Source organism: Fundulus heteroclitus, unplaced genomic scaffold (genome assembly GCF_011125445.2).
Source record: "Fundulus heteroclitus isolate FHET01 unplaced genomic scaffold, MU-UCD_Fhet_4.1 scaffold_173, whole genome shotgun sequence".
Classification (NCBI taxonomy): Eukaryota; Metazoa; Chordata; class Actinopteri; order Cyprinodontiformes; family Fundulidae; genus Fundulus; species Fundulus heteroclitus.
Window position 1 is genome coordinate 78,533 of NW_023396585.1, and position 16,942 is coordinate 95,474.

General features: G+C 39.6%; 1 protein-coding gene across 1 annotated transcript; it reads left to right on the forward strand.

The window, feature by feature from the left end:
- The first annotated feature begins 7,074 nt into the window (after positions 1 to 7,074).
- Positions 7,075 to 13,174, forward strand: LOC110368144 (interferon-induced protein 44). The gene is made up of 7 exons (XM_036129469.1): positions 7,075 to 7,082; positions 8,160 to 8,219; positions 9,839 to 10,040; positions 11,648 to 11,800; positions 11,938 to 12,106; positions 12,786 to 12,886; positions 12,969 to 13,174. Exons 1-7 carry the CDS (start codon positions 7,075 to 7,077, stop codon positions 13,128 to 13,130), a joined length of 855 nt encoding a protein of 284 aa, XP_035985362.1. The 3' UTR covers positions 13,131 to 13,174.
- Positions 13,175 to 16,942: the final 3,768 nt, after the last annotated feature.

Below are 16,942 nucleotides of genomic sequence, written 5' to 3' on the forward strand. Positions count from 1 at the left end.
CTTGTTTAAAACAAATCAATCTTATCATGAATGTAATATTCTGACATCCACTTAAACATCAACCTCAGAATAGATCAACCATCTCCCTGGTATTATGCAACACAATTTGCACAGTAAAAATAGCCCCTGGATCATGTTAATAATTTCTGTTGAAGTTGCAGAGTAGTTGTTTCATCTTTGTAGAAAGGCCAAACTAATTATACTGCTTTGCTTCTCTTAATAGACCTAAAAATGGTCAAGACCTCTACAGGTGGGTGTCAGTGTTGATGGACACATACTAGTAGCAGTTATATTTTAGCTGTTTATAATTTTGTTCTTTTATGTTTTGCTGTTACACAAAGTGAAAGTTCACAAAGTCACTTCAGCGCACACCTTCGGTGCTGATGAAGAACTGCTGAGTCAAGTGAAGGAGAGGATACCACTGACAATCACAAACTGGTTGGAAAGCTTGATCATCATTGTTTTCTGCCCAGTGACCACTCGTGTTGGATCGGATGTGGAAGCAGCCATGAGTCTGGTGCCAGGTACCAGTTTTATGATTTATCTATTTAGACATTTGGTAACCAAAAAATAAAAATGTTGAGATTTAAATGCTGTAGTACTGCAACAATTAAAAACAGTTTAAACAGTCAACATTCAATCATATCAAAATGATAACTATATAAATCAGGACAAGCTTTAAGTACAGTAGGATTATAGACCAACCCTAAGCATGCCAAACACCAAACCTTGTGTTCCTTTTTCTTCCCTCAGCAGGAGATCAAAAAGTCATTCTGGTTGTGATGCATCATGTCCGAGATGAGAGCTACTCCACAGCTGGGACTCAGTGGTCTGAAACATTTCCCAATGTCATCTTGGATGTTCATGTTCTCTTCCATGAGACTGTGCAAGGATTACTACCTTGCGCTAAAAATAGAGAGGCAGTCAATCAAATAGCTGATATATTGGATCGAATGTCACAGGATCAACAGATAGAAAATAGTCAGACTCAAGGGTTACTAAGATGCTGTGACAAACGTTCAGAGCGTTTTCCCTATTGGACGATTGTTCTTGCAGTTATTGTGGTTGTGGTTATCTTATTTCTTGCCATTTTCTTGTCATAGTTTCAGCAGAGGTCAACATGTGGGAAGTTAAAAAAAGAGGTGCTATAAGATGTTCATATTGTTCTCAATAAAACCCAAAATGCATTGTACTTAAACATTGACGCCAAATTTTCCCTAGACCATGTAACAAATACTGTTGAAAACTGATAAAATGAATAAAAATGGTTAACTCATCACATTGTTGTTACTGCAATCCAACTATTTTTATGTTCAGCGGAAGAAGGGCTGTTATGCAACTGATAAGGAGAAAGAGGGACAGGTTGAAGGGTAATGAAGAAGTATCAAGCATGTAATATGAAGTGAGTGAAGTCTTTGGTGTGGTGGTATCTAAATAAAAAAGATATGCAAATAAAAAACATGCTTAATGACTTTTCTGTAAACAGTCTACACTAAGGGCCTGATTTTCAAGATTCCAAATAATGACCACTATATAGCACTGACAGAAAGAAAACTATGAGAGCAATAAGGGAGGGAGTTATTGATAACTTGTGGACCCGCTTCTCCAGAATGATCACACATCCCAGAATAACACACACGCGACAAAAGTGTGGTCAGACCTGTCCTCCCCTCCACCTCCCCCTTCCCTCCAGTGACTCCAGCAGGGTAACTTTTTTTTGTCTTTATAGCCTGAAGGCTGTTCTTTGGAGAAAGTTAATATTCGGCTTTGTTTATTTACAAGCATGCCCCAATGTTTAGGATCAGGTTTGATATTTTTCGACCTTGATGTAAGTGTGTTGAATATTATTGTTGATGTTCTTGTTGACTTCCTGTTGTGGGCGGAGATTTACACAGGTGGGTGCAATCTGCTAATAAAGGGCCACAGGCTGCTCTGGTGAGCACTGCACTCAGGCCAAACGAAACAGAGAGCTATGTTGTTTTTCCTTCGTCACAACCCGGCATTTCCAGCCCTTTAATGATGGCAGCGTCAACAGGTTATGGGCCCAGGAAGGAGTCTGGAAGCCGATGGAACCGATTGTGCTTTGACGGAGATGAAAAGAAGTATGAGTTGTGGGAAACAAAGTTTTTGGCCCACTTGCGTCTGCTTGAGCTGAAGAATACCATATTACTGAAGGGTGAACCCGATGACGTGGAAGAAGACGCCGCTAAAAATGAAGAGGCATATGCAGAATTAATTCAAGTATTGGACGATAAGAGTCTTTCCCTTGTGATGAGAGATGCTGCGGATGATGGCAGAAAAGCCTTAAAGATCCTCAGAGATCACTATGCTGGTTCGGGTAAGCCACGAGTGATTAGTTTGTATACGGAGCTGACATCTCTTCAGAAAGGTGTCAATGAGAACGTGACTGACTACATTATCCGAGCAGAATCTGCAATTACAGCGCTGCGTAATGCAGGAGAAGTTTTAAGTGATGGCCTGCTGACGGCAATGATATTAAAAGGCCTGCCTGATGAGTTCAAACCATTCTCTGTTTATGTTACACAGAGTGATGAAGAGTTAACTTTTGCCCAATTTAAAACGAAGTGCATGGAAATTAATATTACCTCTCTTCCCTGCCCCCACCCACTGTCCCATGGACACTGCCTCCAAGGCAGCCATTGATTTCCCCACTAATATTATTCTACTGTCGTTATTCTAGAGGTGCATTCACATTGGTGCCACAGTGTAGCCACTTTTGCTTACTGTTGCTTGCCTGAAGTTATTGATGGCCGCTCGCACAGCAAGCAACAGCAATTGCAGAGCAGCGACAAACTAGAAATACAGTAGTACTAGTGATGATTTCACTTATCTGGCACTCCAGCCTCCTCACTCACTTTTCTCCAGGTTTGATCCTTTAAGGACTTGTCTCAGTAGTAAAAATTTCTTGAGTCATACAACTCAGGCTGACTGCAGACAGCCACTATCAGCTTTTCTTCTATGTTGAATCAAAACTGCTTCTTTTCCGCCACAGTCCTTCACCCCACATCACAGCCGCATCTAGTTCCTGATTGGTTCTCGCAGCGCGAAAAGGAACAAAAGTTTATCTTTTTCAACTCCAACAACTGTCGCTTCACATCCATCACAGGATTCGTGTCACCGTAGCATTGCATTAATCATTAAAATTGTGCATTTTGTGTCACTGGAATTGCCGCTGTGGCTTCACCTTCACATCACTCTGGTGTTGCACCTGTTCATAGGGATATCATGTAAATCTGTTGGTCGGTCTGACACATTCGCATTCAATGTGAAAGTACCTTAAACAGCCCAAATTTGTTCATATGCAGAGAGGCTCTCTGTCCTTGTTCTGTTATTTTACCAATGCCTCCTTTCTGGCCAATAGGACAGCAGGCATTTATGCATGCCAGTTTGCCCTTGACTTTCAGAGGTACTAAATATTAAGGCAAAAATCTGTGCCAACTCTGTTACAGCTCTAGAAAATCATTTTGTGGGTATTACATATTTACCTTTCTATATTCCCTCCCAAAAATCTGTGAGGTTTGGTTATTAGAATGTGGTCTGCATTTTCATGAAGGCACCTAAACAAAAAAAAGTTTGTTCTTGCTATTCTGCTTATTTTCTAGACACAGATTACTTTGCTCCTGGGTTGGCGATCAGCTTTGTACACACTAATCACTTTGTACCTATTTAAATATGCACAAAGCTTTTGAAGATCAGGCCCTAAAACTCTAAATTATGATTTCTCAATGGGGCAATACCACCCCTTGGGGGGCGTTATAAACATTTGGAGGGGTGCAGGATGCGAATGGGGGCACCACAATTTGGCTTGTACAAAGTTTATTTGAGCTCTACAATTCAACCTTCATAGTTTTACAACTAAAAATAAAGCTGTTGTCTAAGGCCTAGAGTCCACTGCTTCCACTGTGGGTCAACTGACACAGAAGAATAGCTGTGTGTCTTTCTTATGGCCTATGTGTCCATGATGGACCTGGTTAAGGATTTCTTTTTCTGGAAATACCTTACCACAGACATGCAAGGGGAGACCTCCCTGACTGAAGCCGGGCATACACTGTACGATTTTTTTGCCCTTTTTGGGCCGATTGTTCAGTCGTGCGAGAATTTTTTGGATCGGTCCGAGTTTCAGCTACATCGTGGGTCCTGCATCGTGTAGTATACAGGGGCTAACGGATGGTCGGATGAAAATCAACCATGTTTGAAATTCAGTCGGCCTTCGTGAGCGATGATGGCCTCTCGCATCATTCGTGAACAAGACCCCAAGATACTTGAACTCCTCCACTAGAAGCTGGCTCTTGGGACTTTCCTTTTTGACAAAGCTTATAGTTAGAGTTGCTCATGTTACCCTGAGCTACCTCTGTAGTTATGCTGCTATAGGCTTAGGCTACTGGAGGACATCAGGGCCTATTTTTCTTACTCTACTGACTTCTACTGTTTCCAGTTTTGCATTGCATTGAAATTACTGTTGTCATTTCAGCTTTTAACTTTTTGCTCTCTCTCTTTTGAAGTTGTCTAAGTCTGAGTCTAAAGGAGGACCCTTTTGAAGGAGCAGCTTATTAAGGTTAAATTAGAGGTGAACTCCTAATTTGCTAAGACTGTGGTCTTGAATGATAAATGCTGAATTGTGAATTAATCATGCTTATTGCTGATAAATGTTTCCATTGAGGCCTGTCAAGCCCATTTTTCGTTACTTTTTCTTTTGTGCCTTCTTTTGGGCACACCAATGGGAGGGAGACAGGGGTGCAAAGAACAGTGCAGGATTTGTAAGCTGAGAGCCAAGAACCTATGAACAGGAATATCAGAATGTGAAAATGCTACAAGGAAGTTTTGAACAAATGACACATGAATGAGGAAGTTGATAAGAACACTAATTGCGTTTTTTGTTTCTGTTTTAGAACAGCAAACAAAGCCTTGTGTTTTAAAGGAGCGGCTTATTAAGGTTAAATGTTAGGTGAGCTCCTGATTGTCCTAAGCAAGATGCAAACACTCATTGCCACCTAGTCAAACCATCCCCAACAAGCAGGAGAAGAAAACTGAAGAAACTGTAGAAGAAGCCAGAGAACTATGAATAATTATCCTGATATGGAAGAGAGACATGAGAAGAATCCTGAGCCAACTACTTATGCATGATCAGATCAGTGTCTGCCATGACTTTGACCAGGGCTTGAGGGCTTTCTTTATGCTGCATTCTTGACATACAGACTCTTTTCCTATTGTATTACTGTTTTATATTTACTGCTCTATTCCACTGACTTACATGATCCTGACTGATTTTGTGTCTTATGACAGTCATACTGTGATGTTGAATCTTGTTCATCACTATGGTTATATGATAAAGAATGGAAACGGTCTGCTTCAGACCCACACACCAAGACTTACAATTTATACAATAGTTTTGCTTTGAGCTAGGAAGACCCAGGATCTGATTGGCACCAGAGATCCTTCAAATACTTGGTAATGGTAATTTTAACTTTCAATACAAGGTCTTCTGACACAATTTGGCTAAGAGTGGGATTTGCCTGAGGGTCTCATCAGTTTTTATCATGTCTTAGAGGGAATGTAACTTTCTGTTGATGAAAGGCCCTGTAACACCACCTACTGGTACTCCTGAATTTGTAAGGTATGGCAGTAATGGGTGCTTATCCATGGAAATGGTGAGCAGAGGACCAAGTAGGACGTTTTTCAGAGTGGGGTAAGAGTAGACAGATTCAGTCTTGTTAGTGAACAGGCTTAGCTTACCTAGTCGAATTTAAAACCAAAGTAATGTGCACTAGGAACCTAAAACATGCCTTACCAAATTAGTTGTACCCTAGATTGTGGATAAATGCTTAGATTGTGGTCTTGAATGATAAATGCTGTATTGTGAATTAATCATGCTGATTGCTGACAAATGTTTCCATTGAGGCTTGTCAAGCCCATTTTTTGTAACTTTGTTCTTTGTACTTTCTTTTGGGCACACTAATGGGAGGGGGTGGGAGGGGTCGCTAATCGACATTTGATCAGTTTCCTTATGATGTGCCTTTTGAGCACATCAACAGGGTGACTGTTACGGATTATGAGATAACAGAGGTGTGGGCAGCAAAGAACAGTGCAGGAATTTTAAGATGAGAGTTAAGAAATCATGAACAGGAATATCTGGATGTGAAAATGTTAGAAGGAAGTTTTGAATGAATGACACATGAATAAGGAACTTGATAAGAACACTTATTGCGCTTTTTGTTTCTGTTTTAGAACAGCAAACTGCGCCTTGTGTTTTAAAGGAGAAACATTCTGAAGAAGCAGATTGTTAAGGTTAAATGAAAGGTGAGCTCCTGATTGTCCAAGCAAGATCCAAACACACATTGCCACCCAGTCAAATCATCCCCTACAAACAGAAGAAGAAAACTGAAGAAGCTCTGGAAGAAGCAGTTTTTACCATGTCTTAGACAGGATGTAATTTTCTGCTGATGAAAGGCCCTGTATCTCCCCCTACTGGTAGTCTTGAATTTTTAAGGTATGGCAGTGATGGATGTTTATCCATGGAAATGGTGAGCAGAGGACCAAGTAGGAGGTTCTTTAGAGAGGGAAAGAGTAGATGGATTTAACCTTGTAAGTGATGAGGCTTAGCTTACCTAGTCGAATGTAAAACTAAATTGTTGAGTGAAACTATTTTCTGTAAATGAGTGGTGTTCTTGTACATGGTCAATAACAGTGAAAGTGAAAGTCAAATACCCCAAACTATAAAAAGCCTTCCACTTTTTGTTTGATCAGCAGTACAGCCATCCTCTTTGCTGCAGCACATCTTCTCTTTACCTTTTTTCCTTTGTTATTATCAGTCAAAAAGAAAAAGTTGCAGTAAATGGTTGAAGAACAAGTTTAGGTGCTTACTGAGTACTGAAAATTTATTTTTGTCAATTTTAGTTATTTATTTGCTTTATTTCATTTCATTAAGTCATAACTGTTTAGTTGTTATATGTGAGAACAATTTAAAGAGGAAAACAAAGGAACTTGATCTTTTGCTTCTCACTCTGTATTTTACATTACACATTCTGTCACAGCCATGGGATCAGAGCAGTCTTCATGTCCAGGTAAGTAAAATGCTTTGTTGTTTTGACTGAGATAGATGCATAGATTTGTGAACTGCAACATTTCAATATATGTACAAACTGGTGCAGATTTTCAAGAAATTAGATTTTCCCATTTATAAAATTTATTTTGAACATATTTTTAAAACTACAACTCGAAATCAGGTTACATTAATATCATGATGAATGAACACTAGAATCTAATTGTTAGTATATGTCTGAAAAGTACAATAATGGAAACCGGATTTGCTTTCTAATTATTTTAATTTTTACTCAAACTATTCCTTCTGTCTTTCTGTGTATAGCTCCTCAATACATACCAAGTAAGTAATAATTGTTTCCATGTTATCAATTCTAATGTTTTTGTCTCCACACTTTAGAATTGAACATGATTTATGTACCACAACTGTCTCAATGTACTATAGATTTGAGAATTTTTGTTTGTAGTTCTCTAACTTTAATATAGTATAAAAAGGTACTACATTTTAATATTCTGTTGACCTAAGTTATGTATCTTTGCCTGTGTTTAGCTCCACAACCTTCTCCACGTAATGAATACTAGAATCTAATTGTTAGTTTATATCTGAAAAGTACAATAGAAGCCAGATTTGCCTTCTAATTATTAAAATTTTTACTCAAACTATTCCTTCTGTCTTGCTGTGTATAGCTCCTCTTCCCAGACCAGGTAAGTAATATTTCTTCCATGTTGTTAATTCTAATGTTTTTCTCTCCACACTTTAGAATTTAACATGATTTATGTACCGCAACTGTCTCAATGTACTATAGATTTGAGAACATTCGTGTTTGTAGTTCTCTAACTTTAATATAATATAAAAAGGTACTACATTTTAATATTCTGTTGACCTAAGTTATGTATCTGCCTTTGTTTAGCCCCACCACCCTCTCCACGTAAGTACAACATAATTTCTGCTTTCACACCAAAAAGTGGTTTTCTTGCTTTAAAAGGGGATTGAATTGTTTTAACTACTAATTCATTGATTTATATTGCTCATGTATTTACCAGAATTTTACAAAGAAAATTAGTTCTGCTGTTGTAATACACAGGCATGTTTTTTTAAGACATTGCAATGAATTATCCTTTACAGTTTTGGAAAGTCCATGGAGAAAAATAACTTGGGGGTGAGTAAAATGTGCATTGTTAGCATCTATATGTTGACAGTGAATTTTTTGCTGGGTGCATTATCAGCCATTAAAAACTATTTTCAGTATTTGTGCATGCGCAAGTCATATGCGTTTGAAACTTTTGGCTACCGAGCAAACCCCACTGTCGCTGTAATTCGTATGGTGTGCAGGTAGCAGACGTGAACATAATGCTTGCAGGTGTTGGTTTTAAAGCTTTAAAGGTCTTATTATATATGCCGTACAATACCAGGTGCACTTTGTGTCATGTTCAATTGTTCTAATAGCGGTGGCCGAAAAAACACAAATGCAAGGCTCCCCCAAGTTCACCCAAAGACGGAGAAAAGAAATGCTGTAGTAAACCTCCGTTAACTCTTTACAATTTCCGGACAGAAAAAAGTGATCCTGGCAAAGATGGATTAAAACTGCAAAGTTTTTTTGCACACATTTATTGTGTCTAATCTTCATCTTTGTGCATGTAATCTAATCTTGAAACCTGTCTAATCTTGAAGTGGCAGGCTCAGGGCGACTGCCCTGTAGGCAATGGTGGACGGAGGAAAAGAGTAGAGAGACAGAACATGGAATCAGCCTGACAGAAATTTTATTATCACCTTCACTTTTTAAATAATTCAAATGTCTCCAGGAATAACACATAAAAGTTGATAAATATATAAGATGGACACTCAGTGTCTAAATTAGCAGCACCATACGCCGTCTTATCACTTCACTCACGTTAATGTGGCCAAAACAACACTTCACTCAGGGTAATTGGGTATTGTTGGCATTGTTGGGAGTAACAAATTACAAAAGTAGCGGATTGCAGATATATAATAGGTGGTACAGTAATACATTACATTGCTTTAAAAACTGTGACAATATATTCTTCTTTATCATCATCAAGCACTTAATTAAGCTTGACTTTAGTCTCCCAGTTAAAGACAGTATTCCTGTCGAGAAGAGAGATGGTGTCATTTGACTGTCCGAGTCTTGAAAAGAATCGGAGTTCTCTTCATTGCTTTCTGCCATTTTTTGGTTGAAAATAGGAACTTACCCATAATACACAACGCAACCCAAAATCTGCAACTCACTTATTACCCTTATCTCTTGGAAGCAATTGACATTAGGTATGCATGAAAGCTCTCAAATATCACTAATTGACCCATTGTGAAACATACCCCAGGTTTACTTGCCAAAGTCCAGGGAAAGAAAAAAAGTTAAAATGATACCGTAGCCCTGGTTTTATAGCTTTATGTGTCCTTTGTGTTTTGGAGAGCTACAACAAGGCAGCCTATTGCAGCTGTATTTAATCTGTGAATAAGGCTGAACCAAACAATACTGGAAACACATCTTTATTTTTCCACATTTGACACGACTTGATTGACAAATAGTGGCAAGACAAGCCTTCAACCAGTGACAAACATTTAACCGTTTAATAAATACATTTACAATTTAATTAATAATCAAAATACTTTTAGCCATACATGTTATCACTATTCAGAAAAGTTGGAATTCAGGGTCTTGCCAAAGACACCAGATGGCTATTGAGGTACTGGCACCTCTGTTTATCATGGAAAAAGCCATTTTCTGAACTTACTAACTTTATTTTCCCATTTTAACAGAGACAATGGGGAAGCTCTTCAGTATATAAAGGAGTTCCAGCCTCTAAATGAAGAGGTAAAACATATAAGAGTTTTGCTCTACGGATCAGTTGGTGCGGGAAAGTCCAGCTTCATAACCTCGATCAACAATGTCATCCAAAAGAGAATGACCCATCAAGCTTTGGCCAGTGTCAAAACCGCTGATCAAAGTTTCACCAAGAAGGTCAATATAACTTGTTTGGTTTTAATTCCTTATTCATATCTTTAGGGTTCCTTACTGTTTTTTTAATCTACACGTTGGTTGGGTGTATTGTTAGCCAATACTTTATGTTATAATAAATAAATGTAATAACACATTCACCTACTACACTGTATGCTTGTGTCTAGTCCCAGTCATACATGTTTGGATGGATCTCTGCCACAACACTCCTTGTTCAAATAATTTTGGTACATTCCATCCCCCGTGTGACTTGAAGTGCTGCAGAAGCCTTCTATTTGCCTATTTAATTTGGTGAAATAGAGGGCTACAGGGATACACCCAAAAAGTGAAGGACAGGGTTTGAAATGAAATTAAAAGATTTTCAAACTTACATTTGTCCTCAACGATTTGGATTTGAATTGTCTTCTGTCATAATTGGTCTTTTCCAATCTCATAAAAACTCCCAGTAACATGGGGGGAAATATACAACCACCTTCACTGGTTACATGTTTGTTATAAACTAATTCACCAAGATTGGAGTAGCACGTTTTTCAGAATTTAATGAAACAATTATGTTTAAAATTTAAAAAAATCATGTGTTTGTGTTGTTGAGTAGTGTCCATGTTTTTTAGGCAACAGCAAACTAATGGGTCCAAAAATGCCACCTATTTAAACTAAGAATAAAACAGGTTTGATATTGCAGGGGTGAGCAGTGCAGTGTAACCCTAAAAAAACTGTACAGTGGATGATAGCTAAAACCTATACCAAAAGTGAAACTGCACGTTAGAATGGTTAAAAAGTCCACCAACAAAAGTAAAACGTCCAGTGATCTCAGCAGTCAGAGGATAGTAAGGATAAGCCGGTCCCACTCGGCATCCTTCTGCAGTCCACCTTGAAGCTATTAATCCTGTGGTTGAGCCGGTGGGGCCAGCATCTCCCCCGAGCCTTTTCTCCATCCTGCTCTCATCCCTGGCTCAGTTGTGTCCACCTCCATCCAGCCAACATGCATGGCAACATAAGTGACAGGTCCCGGGTCAGGTGAGCCTCACCATGTCCCCACTACGGCCTTGCTGCGGCCTCGACACTCCTGGTCCTGGGGTTCACTTTCGCCTTCCCCCAGTCTGGATCTGCCGTGCACCCATCGCTGCTCTTTCTAGTCGTGGTGCTGGTTCCCTGATAATTCCTCTGCTGGTTCTTCGCAATTAAGTCTTGGCTGCCAGTGACTAATTACACAGGTGTATCCCACCATGAGTAATTGGACACAGGAAGAAAAGGGGCGCCGGCAGCTCCTCGACCACGCTCTTCGCCTTTCTGTCTCTATCTCCCATGTCAGTAGGTGTGGCCGCCCCTTTTCTTCCTGTGTCCAATTACTCATGGTGGGATACACCTGTGTAATTAGTCACTGGCTATAGGGAGGGAGTAGGAACCGGTGTTTCCTCTAAAAAGCAAGCACAAAAAATATACAACAACCGTGCAACAAACCAAAGCTGAAACCAAAACATGCACATAAAAAACCACCTACATATTTTCAAGCAAGTTTGCAGCAACTCCAACTGTTTAAAATATATTTTAGCAGCTATATGTCTGCTTATCATATAAATATCTTTTTTCTAACCTTATGTTTCTCTCAGTATGAAACCTTTACAATACAGAAAGAAGTCAGAGGAACCTTTTATCCCTTTGTGTTCAACGATGTCATGGGTCTTGAGGAGGGAGTTGCAAGAGGAGTCAGAGCAGATGACCTCAAACTGGCCTTAATGGGACATGTGAAGGAGGGTTATTCGGTACAAGTAGTAATATGTTTACATTTAAAATAATCTTTAACTGCAATGTATGTTCTTGGCTTGGATTTTAAAGTTGTAATTACCTTGCCTATTATATTTTCATACTAATATTACTTAATATACGATTTTTCCCTCAGTTCAATCCTTCATCTTGCCTTTCTGCTGATGATCTTTACTACAACTCTACCCCAACCATCAATGACAGGGTCCATGTTTTGGTTTGCATTGATGATGCTAATTCACCACAGATGAAGCCCTCTGTTTTACAAAAAATGAAGGAAATTAGAGAAGCAGCCAGTAATCTGGGTAAGAAACAAAAATAAACAATAAAACTGATGTTCCGAAAAGTAATATAGCTGTAAAGTAAAAGTTTTTTACATGTTTTTTTAATTTTCATGTCATAAAACTTCTTAAATTTGTTCCTTCACAGTTTATCTGAGAAGCCTTAATTTGATGTACTTGTGAAAACCCCTTAAGCCCACCCATACCGATACCAGTACGAACAGAGCCATGCCCATTCTATCACACTTTAAAATTAGGTCAGAAATGTTTTAAAAACATTAAAGCCTCTTCCTTGGAAGTATTTATGGGGGGACAGCTGAACAAGTCCCTAACTGGTTTAACAAATACCTTTGGTTTTTCAGAACCTTAATATACAAGATGCCATTTAGCTGTCCATCCAGCATGGGCATAACGGACGGGAGTATGGGTGGAATGTCCCCCTCCCTCCCCCGTCCGCCCACTTTTTTCAGCCACTACAACTGTTTAATTCATTATTTACATGTTTTTCTGAGCCGTCTCTAAAAAACGCAGCATAAGTGAATTCTCAACACTGCTGATGCTGTGGATGACAGATGGGAAATGCGGCTTTGAGCAGTCTTTCAGAAATATGATCCCTCTTGATGATTTTCATCAGAAACACATGTATTGCTAATAAAATTTCAATACAAAATGACACACTCAAAGCAAACCTCTGTTTCCACAGGTATTCCTCAGTTGGCGATTCTCACTCACATTGATGAAGCCTGTGGTGAAACGGAAAGAAATATCAGAAACGTCTACAAGAGCAAACATTTAAAGAAAAAGGTGAGTTGTAGAAAGGTTAATTCCAGACAAGAGAAAAAAACAAACATCTGATTCAGAATCCAATGCTTTTTCTAAAATATAGATGGGTGACTTAAGTTCCAACCTGGGGATTCCAATGAACTGCATTCTCCCTGTGAAGAACTACAGTAAAGAGATTGGGGTGAACCGGGATGTTGACACTCTAATCCTGAGTGCACTGAGACTAATGATTGACTTCGGAGACGACTACACTGCAAAATTGTAAAGCCATAGAACAGTGTGTTTAGATATACATAGAAATCACAGCAGCATGATTAGTCATTCATATTATTAAAATTAAGGTGACATACCGGTAGCAAATGTACCCCATATATGGAGGTTATTAGCCCTTGATACAGCCACGTGTGATTTGTAAAGCTGGATTTGATTTCCGACATTTGCAGCATGCCATCCATGTATATATCTCTGCCTGTTACCTCTCTGTCTGTTTATATCTCTCTGTTTATGTTGAATAAAAGCTACAAGTGCCATAAAAAATGATGTATAAGGTAAAATGGTAATTGAATACTAGAAGGGGAAAAAATCATATTGGAACTATAATGTTGGAAAATCAGAAATGTGTTGGTATGGGCAGTGCAGGTGCTTGTTGACTATACAGGAAATAAATCTCTCTTTCACTTTATGTATGGCAAGCCATGGTGTCAAGAATACAAATTTGTACTAGTTAGAACACATGAATAAATGTTCTAATGACTTGCTGCAGTTATGAGAACAGAAAATCTTGTACCTGTGGTTATATGTTAACTCACCCAAAAGATAATTAAAAACTAAAAGCAAAGTTAGAATACCATTTTAAAAATACAAATTTAAAGTGGTCATGAATGAAAATATTTAAACCGTTTTAAGCATTTTCTACAGTCTGGTTGATATTAAGGGTGGGCCATAAGAACTTGCACTCAAGTTTACCTCCCCAAATTGTTTAGTTCAAACTACAAAACTTCAAACAAAGTTTGTTCTAAATTTGTGAAGAGAAACTGAAAAATAAATCAACATACTTTCTTTTCAAACTACTCATACTTATGGTAAATAACCCGCACTTTAAAAACACATTATTAATACCTGAGGCCAAAAGCACATAAGATTACATTCAGTTATTCACCCATTCACTTACAAATTCACATCCTGGTGGTGCTGAACTACAGTGTGGCCACAACTGTACTGGGGCAGACTGACAGAAGTGAGGCTACTGTACAATTAGACCCACAGGGCCTTCTGACCACCAGCAGAAGGCAAGGCAGATGAAATGTTTTGCCAAAAGACACATTTTTAAATTCTTTGGTTACACTTTATTTGAAGGGTGCACATAAGACTGACATTACACTGTCATAAACCTGACATAACACCTGTTATAAACATAAATGACTCTTTATGAATGTTTAGGACTGTTGTCATTAATTGTCATTCGGTAAATTAGGACACATTTAAAGCAAAGTTGACATTGTTTAAAATGTCTTTGTTATGACAACCTGACATTAACAGAGACAAGGTTTAGTTTAGGTCTTGATTTGGGATTAGGTTAAATTTAGTGCTTGATTTGGGATTAGGTTAAATTTAGGGCTTGATTTGGGATTAGGTTAGGGCCACCCCCCGAAATGGCAGAGCGTTTCAATTCATTTTGATAGTGCCATGACGTTCAATGGTCCCAAGTGGCAGGGAACGCCAACAATGCCATTTCCGTATCATTTTGTATGGTGCAACGCAGGACGCCATTTCGGTAGAATTTGCAATATATGCAAAATCCACTAGAGGGAGCTACTGTACTATAAACTGAAACATGCCCTTTTTTTCAGAGACCATGACACAAGGGGTTATTTGTTTGCCATTTGGCTATTAATACATGTTAAGCATGCCACAAGGGATTATTGTGTGTCAACTAGGTATCATGTCCATTTTCTAAGTGTTAAAGTTCTGATGGTCTATTTGTGGGGGAGGGGCGGCTTGCCACAAGGGATTATTGTTTACCATTTGGCTATTATGTACATGTTAAGCATGCCACGAGGGATTATTGTGTGTCACCTAGGTTTCATGTCCATTTTCTAAGTGTTAGAGTTCTGATGGTCCATTTGTGGGAGAGGGGCGGCCTGCCACAAGGGATTATTGTTTGCCATTTGGCTATTATGTACATGTTAAGCATGCCACAAGGGATTATTGTGTGTCACCTAGGTATCATGTCCATTTTCTAAGTGTTAGAGTTCTGATGGTCCATTTGTGGGGGAGGGGCGGCCTGCCACAAGGGATTATTGTTTGCCATTTGGCTATTATGTACATGTTAAGCATGCCACAAGGGATTATTGTGTGTCACCTAGGTATCATGTCCATTTTCTAAGTGTTAGAGTTCTGATGGTCCATTTGTGGGGGAGGGGCGGCCTGCCACAAGGGATTATTGTTTGCCATTTGGCTATTATGTACATGTTAAGCATGCCACGAAGGGATTATTGTGTGTTGCCTAGGTATCATGTCCATTTTCTAAGTGTTAGAGTACTGATGGTCCATTTGTGGGGGAGAGGCGGCCTGCCACAAGGGATTATTGTTTGCCATTTGGCTATTATGTACATGTTAAGCATGCCACGAGGGATTATTGTGTGTCACCTAGGTATCATGTCCATTTTCTAAGTAATAGAGTTCTGATGGTCCATTTGTGGGGGAGGGGCGGCCTGCCACAAGGGATTATTGTTTGCCATTTGGTTATTATGTACATGTTAAGCATACCACGAGGGATTATTGTGTGTCACCTAAGTATCATGTCCATTTTAATTTTAGTTTCTAAGTGTTAGAGTTCTGATGGTCCATTGAGTGTGTGGGGGAGGGGCGGCCTGCCACTAGAGGTCATTGAATGGTGATCCTAAATGGCAATGGGTCCTTATGCTATTTTCTAAGTCTATGAGTGCTGCTGGTCCATTGTGAGCGTGTGGGGGAGGGGCGGCCTGCCACGAGGGATGGTTGGTTAGATGATCCTAATTGGCAATTGCCCTAATTTTTCTAAGTGTTTAAGTTGAGACCAGAACAAAGATTGGCACATGTGCCAATCTTTGTCCTGGTCTCAACCAGACTGTCACTAGGGGTCATTGTAAGGTGATCCTAAATGGCAATGGGTATTCATGCTATTTTCTAAGTGTAAGTGTTGCTGGTCCATTGGGAGTGTGTGTGGGGGAGGGGCGGCCTTCCACTGGAGGTCATTGGATGGTGATCTAAAATGGCAATGGGTCTTCATGCTATTTTCTAAGTGTTTAAGTACTAGTGGTCCCTTGGGGGAGGGGGGGAGGGATGGCAGGCCCAGTTATGGATGTTGGTTCTGGAGAACCAGGGGCTGCTCCATAGAAGTTCATGCGGGCCTAGGGTGCACATTTCCTAGGCAGAAAAGGTCCATGTTGCCCCCTGGTTCTGCTTGCATCCGTGCATCCATAAGGAGCACTACACTACCGGAGCCATAAACCTCAACACACCTTTTGCCCATCCAATTCATAAATAAAAATACAAAAATAGCCACTGATGCGGCAAAGGATGTCCTTAGAAGGACATCCAATGCTGGACTGGATCGTGAGGCACAGCGGGAATCGAACCCGGATCTGCCGCTTGGGAATTGTTTGCCTCGACCACTTCATCAACAGGGACATCCATTGGCCCCCCTTGGTTCTAATTTTAAAGGCAGGCTATGATCTATTTTTTTTCTTTTGAAAAAAATTAATAAAATGGTTCCAGTAGTCTAGTAGTCAACGGTCTTACTGCAGGAAAGACCAGTACCTGTTAGGACGTGACTCGAGCCAGGTCAGCATCCAGCTCAAGTCGGGAACCTTAACCACTTGGCTGCCGGAACCATGCTAATACAAGTGTCCATGCAAGTGTCCATGGTCCTGGATCGGTTTTAATTTTAAAGGCAAGTTATGATCTATATTTTTCCCCCCAGAAAAAATAAATAAAATGGTTCCAGTAGTCTAGTAGTCATCGTTCCGATTGCCTAGAAGAGCAGTACTTATTTGGACGTGACTCGAACCAGGTCCGTCTCCACCTCAAGCCAGG